Source organism: Saccostrea cucullata, unplaced genomic scaffold, assembly GCF_032062105.1.
Source record: "Saccostrea cucullata isolate Sc308-1 unplaced genomic scaffold, CSIRO_AGI_Scuc_v1 ctg89, whole genome shotgun sequence".
NCBI lineage: Eukaryota > Metazoa > Mollusca > Bivalvia > Ostreida > Ostreidae > Saccostrea > Saccostrea cuccullata.
Genome location: NW_026931171.1, coordinates 450,691 through 460,289, shown reverse-complemented (window position 1 = coordinate 460,289; position 9,599 = coordinate 450,691). Strand labels below are relative to the sequence as shown.

At 33.0% G+C, this 9,599-nt stretch overlaps 1 protein-coding gene across 1 annotated transcript; it reads right to left on the bottom strand.

Moving 5' to 3' along the window:
* Window positions 1-290: 290 nt before the first annotated feature.
* LOC134231643 (DBH-like monooxygenase protein 1) lies at window positions 291-8,307 on the bottom strand (the record flags this gene model as incomplete). Its single annotated transcript, XM_062713625.1, has 9 exons — window positions 8,288-8,307; window positions 2,583-2,775; window positions 2,324-2,453; window positions 2,115-2,213; window positions 1,747-1,920; window positions 1,352-1,518; window positions 972-1,215; window positions 766-862; window positions 291-594 (listed from the first exon to the last, which is right to left on the bottom strand). Coding segments are annotated over exons 1-9 (1,428 nt in total), but the record flags the coding sequence as incomplete, so codon positions are not given.
* Between the last annotated feature and the right edge of the window lie 1,292 nt (window positions 8,308-9,599).

Sequence of the window (9,599 nt, the reverse complement as noted above, 5' to 3'; positions counted from 1 at the left end):
TTTATTTTAATGAAAAGACCTAGTCATTAGAATGATATCAACATCTGGAAGCAAACAAAGAAAATGATTCTAAGATAAATATGTGTATAAGGATGTCATATTCTGCTGCCTCAAAGTTCGTTTCACGTTGATGCGAGGGCAGATCTTGGGGGAAAGAATCACAAATACATGTAATAGATTTTCCAATTTCCCGTCAGAATGAATATATGGTTCAAAAAAGAGAATAAACTGTAGCTTACAGATTTCAAAATATGTCGAAATTCACGTCGCAGACTTTTAAACAGACTTACCTGAAATACCATGGCCAAAGTAGCAGGATTGGTCAGTGAGGTGAACTTTGGAATGTTACATCCTTTTACCCCGTCATCAAAGAGATTCGCTGTTTCTGGAAACATCGGACACATAGACAGTTCTCTGAATGACAAGCACTTCTGGATCTTTGCTTTCTGCTTCGGGTAATATTTTATAAATGCGAAGCACATTTCATCATGTGTTCCTTTCCCAAAGAAAGTATATTTTCGTACCCCTTCTGAGTTATAAGTGCAAGTAGTTTTTAGTTCGTCTCCGGGTTTTACGACAACAGGGACGTCAAAACTAAATGAAAACAACAATCAATTTACTCTTATTCTGAGGTCCAAAGACTATAGAAAGAATGTAAAGTGACAAATATCGAAGCAAGGAAATTAAATTTTGTTCATTAGGAAAGAAACGGATCACAAAATCATTGAGAAATTGAAGAAAACGTACATGAAAGTAGATACTAACCTTTGCTGTGCTGGGCTATTGTAAGAGTAATGGGTATCATTTGTTAAGACACCTATACGTTTTCCGTTTCTAAAATGTTCTACATTCTGTCCTTTTCCTGTGTAAAAAGAATTCATTAAATTATTCTCTTCCTTTTGTGTAGTTATAAAAGTAAAAATACAGTAATCTATTAGAAGAGAAAAACTGATTTTTTGCATCATTCTTACCGAGTAGATGCATGTGGTTGAATGCTCCAATAACATTGAGATTGTCTTCAAAGATTTTAGATGTACACTCGGAGGTACAGACTCCACTCACGGCTACCTCCGGCATCTGGGGAGGAATTTCCAAGAACATTTGGCCTACCCATAGAGTTCCAGCATCATGTTGACGGAGGGATGTAGTGTAAAATATCCTCATCCCTGAACCATCGTGGTAGTCAGATCGCTCCTGCTTGTTGGTCCAGTGCATCTAGAAAACGACCCAAACACTTCTTTTACATATATTTTAGACATTTCCCTAATCTCATGGTTTCAGAGAAGTTCGGTGTCAGTTTTTTTTTATTGCAAAACTTAAGCTAAAAATATTATTTAATGAAAAAAATTACCTGTAGAGCAATATGTCGATATCCATTCTTGCCAAACCGGAAGCCCGCGTCACGGTGCATGCATTCTCCCTGTAACCCCACCTGCCATAACCCAATCAATTCCCTACACTCGAAGGACGCCTCCATACCACATTCATAAGGCGTGTTCAATTTTGGAACAGCATCACCTGTTGATATTTATGACATACTCTGTTTAATGAACATTCAACTACAATTCTTCGGCAAAAAAGTTTTGACTTGTTTGTCTGTCTACAATAGATACGATTATCTTGTAAAGTTGAGTTTACTAATATTAATACCTTGGGAAAAATTCTTCCTTGGGGTAAGAGATATAGTACATATAATGCTTTACATTTATTTGTTCACGATTTTTCGGGGTTTATGGAGGAGTATACCTTGACAACCGTACAGTAACATATGATGCATCACGTGATCATTGTCAATGAGGGGTTTGTTAGCGACCATGTGATGGTCTCCCACTTCCGGTACTTCTACCACCATACACGTGTAAGTCGTCTTCTTGGCAGGAACTTTCCGCCGAGGAAACTTTATGTCAAAATACTGTGTTTCTGAAACAGAACGTCATCGTTTGTATATCGATGCTAATTTTATTTTTAAAATCAAACCGAAGTTTGGAAATGTACAATTCCAATTATTATGAAGCACCCGTAAAAACCAAAATAATACTTGTATTTTTATTGCTTTCGAATCTGTTCAATTTGTTGCAAGGTAAAATTAGTGTAATGTTATATCACATCCTTACCTGGATTATTTAAAGTATCGCATTCAAAATCGCTCTTTTTGCAATTCAGCCAATCATTTTTGCCTTTACATTTTTCGTCACCCAATGGCTCGCACACACCTACGAAAATCATAACCAATCAGAAAAGAACATAACCACAAACGTGTTCACGTTACAATAACTATGATTATCAATCATGAAGAGCGGGTAGTAATCAAACGATGAGTTACCTGGGTGACTAACTGGGGTGCTTGGAAATGGCTGACCTTGGCTCCATGTACAGTTTGGGTCACCCAGTTCTTCTCCATTACTCATCCCGTCCCCATCAGAATCTTCTCTACAAAGTGCTTCATTCCATGTCTACAACACAAATAACATACCTGTTGATTTCAATATCCATATTTTTGTCGACATTAAAAAATATTTAAGCATGTTTTACGAAACAAATTTCTTTCATTGAATTGTATAGTTTAAGGAGGTTTTGTTTACCATTCCAAGCGCAGCAAAGTCATTTCCGAAGGGATTTCTTTCATGTCCCCCATTAGGGTTAGCGTGACCCACTGCTGACCACGCCTTGTCATTACAAGGATGGGGTACCTTCTCTCCGTTTGGAATCTGGCTCTGAAATTGGGGGAACGAAACAACAACCCGAGCGATGTACACCACCAGGACAAATATCCATCTGTCAAAAATATTATAATATTCACATGTAATAGGTGGAAAACACTTGAACAATTCGGTAACTATTGTACAATATGGTGTAACAACTGCGATTTATCATGTTTTTTAACCATCTGCAGACACTTGGTCTGGTCTCGTCAAGGTTTAACTGTAGGCAATTCTTGAGTCTTGGTGCACCGTCGAAAGCCATAGAATACACACAAAACCTTTGCTTGCAATGATATTTTTAGTGAAATGTTTCAATTTACTTAGCTGTGTACAGAGTTTTATATCAATAAAAAAGATCGGAAAAGAAAAGCAACAATTTGAAAATAAATGCAGAAAAATCAAAGAATTAAAAAAAACTTAAGTTTACATTAAATCTATGTCAAAACACTATGAGAAACTATGAAAATGAATATCTTTATAGATAATGCATGCTGACATTTCGAATGAAAACTTTATATACGACACGGATTTTATTTATCAAATAAAAAAGTCGAGTGAATTATTATCCAATGAATAATATTTTTATTATTTTACAATGTTTATAAATGCATATACGAGAATTATTTTTGATAATTTAATTATGTAATACATACAAGTTTTATTTTATGTGTGAAAATTGTCGGCATTTTTATTAAGGTGTTGAGCATACTTCCAAAAACAATGAAATACTCCGGTGTAACGTTGAATATTGACCCGAATTGAAAATTGACCCGAGGGTCATTTTTCAACGTTGAATATTGAACCGGGGTCATTTTTCAACGTTGAATATTGAGACCAAAAGTCGTTGAATTTATACCCGGGGTCATTTTTCAACAGCTTGATATTTTTTATCTTACACCTGATGACGTCAACAAGTTGAAAATTGACCCTGTTGAATATTGACTCCACCTCAAATTTTGAACATTATTTTTAGCTTGGAAGTTGTTTTACTGGATTTATCAGAATCACTTTATTTATATTTCGGTTTCAATTTTTTTCCTTTTTCAAGAATAATAGAAATAAAAATACAGTATCACCCCGTGTAGACCCCCTATACATGTACATTTTGATCAGTGCACGGTTTTAGTTATCTTCAAGCATGACAATTTTATTGTTGACAATACTTTTCAAAATCCATGGCATCCATAAATAACTATAAAACAACGAATAGGGCATGAAACAAAAATCTTAAAAATCTGCAATCTAGAAAGTAGCCCTATATTGAGAATAAGATTATTCTTATTCTAAAACATTCTTATTCTATGGAATGTGATTCCTATTTGATTACTTGTTATTTCTATTCCATTATTTGTAATTTGTATTCGATAAATTGCTATTCCAATTCCAGGAAATGACAATATGATTCATATATCGTAAAATTTACATATTTTTTTTCTATTCGATGTCATTAATGTCTAAAACAATCGGTTGCTAGTCGCTAATTTTGTCATTCCTATTCGAAAATTTTTTTATTTGATAATTATTTGGTTTATATGCATTAAAGTTGTTGTTCGAAAACATACAAACATCCATTTCTATTCGAAAAAATACGATTCCTATTCGATAAACTTCTCATCTTATTACATAATTTTCTCTCTATGATCTCTTATGCGATGTTTTTTTTCTTTTTCAATAATTGCCATGATTGCATTCTTGGAAATATGACAAATTAAACTAGAATTGGTTGTAAACTCAATTAATAGGAATTTAAAGTTTCACATTATTATCGAATATAAATCATTTTATCACGTAGATTGACAAAACAACATTTGAAAATTTTGGGAATAAGGCACAAGTTTTCTCTCTTCAAAACCGGTCACGGTAGCCTAGTGGTAGAGCGTTCGCTTTGTGATCGGGAGGCCCGGGTTCGATTCTCGATCGCGGCGCCGCGTCATACCTAAGACGTAAACATAGGTAGTGACTGTTCCTTCGCCAAGCGCTTGGCACTAGAAGTTAAAGTCACGGGTCTTTTGATTTGACCTTGAAAACGTAGGCCTCATGTCACGGTAGGCGTTGGCACGATAAAGAACCCTCACTGCTCAATGGCCCTGAGTGCCAAGTATAGGTCTAAATTTGAAGCCCTTCACCGGCATCGGTGACGTCTCCATATGAGTGAAAAATTCTCAAGAGGGACGTTAAACAATATACAATCAATCAATCAATCAAGACTTAAAGACTAGGGATCGACATAAATAAAGCTGTTGCTGTTTAATATTAAATAAATGTGTTTCGTTTTATACATTGATGGAGTAATTATGGATGATTTAGTTATTCAGAATGCTATTTTATTTATTTGATCATGTTTCGTATCAATTTTTGACAAAAGTATCCAATATGTATTAATATAAAGTACATGTAGATCCTAATTAAAGACTTCAAGGCATTGTTACGTCTCATCATTTACGGAACATTAAAAAATATTAATACTAGTTGTAATAATATTTTTTCAGAAACATTCAGTCATATTCTATATTATCTTTAATTGAGAAATCAATACTTTTTCTGTTTTTTCAAAAAATTATCTCCATTTTGACACTTGTTCTATGAGAAAACCAGGCGGGAGGGGGGGTATCGATGTCTCTCACTTTAATGAAATTTTCTAAAAGGACTCCTGCAATATAGCATATGATCACAAGAAAAAAAACATGAAGTCAATATGCATTTCAGATTCTATAAATAGTAACTCAAGTCTTTATGCTGTTATATACTTAATCATGTGATCAAGTCAGAGAGCTTAGAATAAAAAGTGATATCACATTTTCGTGCTTAATAGGTGCTATTACCTTATTAAATAAGTGGTATCACCTATTCGAAAAGGTGATATTACTTATTTGAGTTTCTTACAACAGTCATTAATGAATGATACCTATAATATATAGATTACCAATGGAACCAAGAAAATTCGGACTACCCAGTTTTCATGCGTTTTCTACGATTTTGTTGTTGTTTACACGGTATATAAGTGAAATAAATTTATTTGTAAGCAAAAAAAAAAAAAAAAACTACAGCTGTTTGACGGGAAAAAGTGATATCACCCAATCGAATGGGCGATATCACCATTCGAATAAGTGATATCACCTTTTCGAATTGGTGATATCACAAATTCAAATTAAAAAGGTGATATCATCTTTTGGAACAGGTGATACCACTTATTCATATAGGGGATATTACTTTTTCAAGTAAATACCAAAACGGGGCCGCATACCTATGAATTAAGTCACAGTAGTGAAAACCCAATCATAAATCTGTGTTTTTATGCTGTTGAATTTTGAACCGGTTTCATGATCAAAATTCAACGACCCGGCTCAGTTTTCAACGGGTTAGGGTCTAAATTCAACACCTTTGGTCTCAGTATTCAACGTTGAAAAATGACCCCCGGGTCAATTTTCAACCTGGGTCAAAATTCAACGTTACACCGGCAATTTGATTTTTTTAAATCAATAATCTCTTGGAAACCCACTTTTAATTGAATTTCTTAAGTCAGAAAATTAATATAGAATCATGTACTTGAAGCCAGAATACCTGTGTTAAGGAATCACAAAAATTAAAAGCTGCAAACTGATCCCAGATGATTCCCAAAAGTTAAATATACAATAAATATACAATATCCAAATTATGGTCGTTCTATATGCTTTGATGTACTGTAAGAACAAATTTTTAGCATGTGCTGTGTTAACATTTATTCACACAAGTATCATAAGTATTTTCAAGATAGAATATGTAAGTTTAATAATTACTTCCGTGAAGTAATTGCAATTCAATAAATTACATGCATTGAAAACTTCGTAATTTAATTTTAATTGTAATTTGATTGCAGAAAAAGACAGAGTACTAGTATTTGTAATTTAATTAATTATTTCAATTCCCCTAATCCCATCCCCTTTTTACATGCAGTCCCGTCGATCTCAGAAGTGCTTAGGGAGGAGGGGGGTCCACTCCCCTCTTCCGAACTTTTCTTCTTAGTTAAGTCTTATGCTGCTGGTTTTATAAGAGGGTGTTGCAGTTCTTTTGTTATTTTCCCTAAATGTGTAGCAGATTAAAAGAAGAATTTTTATGTTGCAGAAACTCATATTAATTTTTTTCAAATGCAACAATATATAAAGCACAACGAGAAACAATAGTTGGAAGGTGTATATTGACTTCCAGTTTGCTATTAAATGATGTGAAAATTAGTCTTACGCCAAAATATATCAGATTTTCCCTTTTTTAAATAGGGAATCCCCATTGTTCTGAAAAAGTGCCTCCTTGAAACAAAATAATTTTGATACATACACAAAGAGGTAGGAATTTTCTTCAAAACTGCCATTTACGATTTTTGTTTCAAAGAGGCACTTTTTGAAAAACGCAAAAATTGAGTAAAAATTATTCTTCAAACGAAATGCAAAATGTGTACGTTAAAAACACTGCAAAATCATCGTGTCCGAAATGGTCTAGTGGATATGCTGGTGGGCTTCAAATAAAAGAAAAAAAAAATGCTGGTGGGCTTCGAACTAGTGTTTTTACCAGAGAATGGGTTCGAATCCTGGTATGGATCATTTTTGCATATTTTTTTTTCATATGTAATGGAAGTGCAATGAAATTATATATATTTTGAAAGAGAGAGGGAGGGGGGATGTCAAGAAGTTGATTTTAAATAACTAATCTATATATTAGAAATGCACGATTAAATTATTTTCTTTGATATGCTGTGACTTAAAACTAATGCTTTATTTAGTTTTGTCTTGGAAAATAAAGTTACTGTATTGTTTAAATAATTTATTTTTTTTACATACTGTAGTTATTGCAATTTTGGTCTCTTAGTTAGTAGCCAAGATTTGATTTGAAACAAATAAAATGTCTTGGATATAGCACCGACAGTGTGATTATGGGACGCAGTTTTATTTCATAAAAAATATTTTCGCACGATGTCTACAGAATATCTTTCAAAATGCTGCTTTAGCCATTGTGCTTTTTGTTGTTCCAACCTTTTTCGTGCAAAATGACGAAAGTGTTTTGCTGTATCAAGCAGATAATACCCGCCGTAAACATTGTCCTCTACGTAGCTGTATCTATATTTAGACATAACGAGGGTATTTAAATGTCCTCGATATATAGGGAATAATCGCGAGTTTCTGAAACACCCTCTTTAATTTAAAAAGAGAATTTTCAATAATATGCTTTTTTGTTGTATGGTCAATCACAATTAACATCACTGTGGCGAAAAAATACCAAAGGTTTTAAGAAACATCCAATCCTCCCTACTCCCTCCTTTCAAATTTCGATTTATTATTTGGGGTGGTGGTGTTTTGTATTTTTGTGCTTGTCTTTTTTTTTTGGGGGGGGGGGGGGTGTCTTTCACAAATTATTATTTCTGGCCTGACCTGTGATTTAAAATAAAAATACACTTATACCCCTACAGAATCTTTTAAATTTTAGTATCTTTTGTGTACAAGACATCAATTTATATTATTGTTTAAAAAGACAAAAGTACTATTATAAAAAAAACATGAAAATAAAGGAAATATACTTTTAAATCATCATAGTTATTTTAATAAAAATTTACCCACCTTTTACAAAAGAGATCCATGTTTAAGTGACGTACGGAAGTAACTGAGAAACAGCTGTTCGTGTGCAGCCCTAGGGCTGGTCATAATTGTGACCTAACGGGGTTACATATAAGTCTGTAAAACCCTAGTCAATGAAAATAGTCATCAAAGGTTTACATGTGTAATACCCGTTTAGTTGTGTATCTCGAGCTGTTCATCTGATACATACTTTGTATAACGAATACGTGTAGGTTGATATTGTTTTTTCAAAAAAGGAATGGTTTATGCTAAAAATCAAGGATAAAAAAGTGAAAAACTTAAAATACATGTATTTACTTTTTAGTAATTAGTTTTAATAGTTCATTTTAATTTTACCAGAAGCAGCGATATGTACATTATGCATTAATCATTTATTTAGAAATATGCATATGACGAATGTTTCTAACCAGTAAGAAAAACCAAAAGAACAAAGACATTCCATTCTAACTGTGGATGAACATAAATCCTTTAAACTGTGCATATATTTAATACTGTAATTTACTTGTTATAATGAAGCCTAAGGGGATAAACCGTTTTCTTGCTTCGTTTTTTACTTAACACATTAAAAGCGTAAAAATTACATCTTTTATAAGATTAATGATTGTAACAATTTTCCAATAAAGAGCATGGACATTTTATATGTAAAATTAGGACATGAAAATGATGTATATTCTAGGTATGATTTCACTTATAAAAGCCGTCTAAAATATATTGTAAGTATGATATTGTCATTACTCCTATATTTTTCTTGCCATTGATATATAACACATGATATATTTTTGCAAAATTATCTCTGCACAATCATACAGAAGAATTTTCCAGTGCTTCGTGTCAGAGAAACATCAGTATCGAGCGCGACGTTTAACAAATACATGTAAATTATTTGACAAACGAGATTGCGCCAGCGCTTTGATTCCGATATAACCTACATAATTATGGTGTTAAATCTCCTAATTTAATTGCTACTCAGGCGCATGCCCAGAGTATCATCAATTTGTATACTGATAGAAGCTACTTACAGTTAAGTTGATGTTACAGGAATTTTCTTAAAATCTACGGTCATTATTGTGACCTTGTAAATATTGTGACCTTATTCCCTGAGAGACAGTGTAGAAAATGGGAAAAATTCTGTACCATCGATTCTACGTAAGAAAGAACTTTCTGAACAAGCCGGTGAACGTTTAATAAAATTGATAAATAAATGTATTTTGATAATGCACACTCACAACAAATAATTATATTATACAATATACAATTATATTAAACAAACTACAAATTAAGTACAAAATACAAT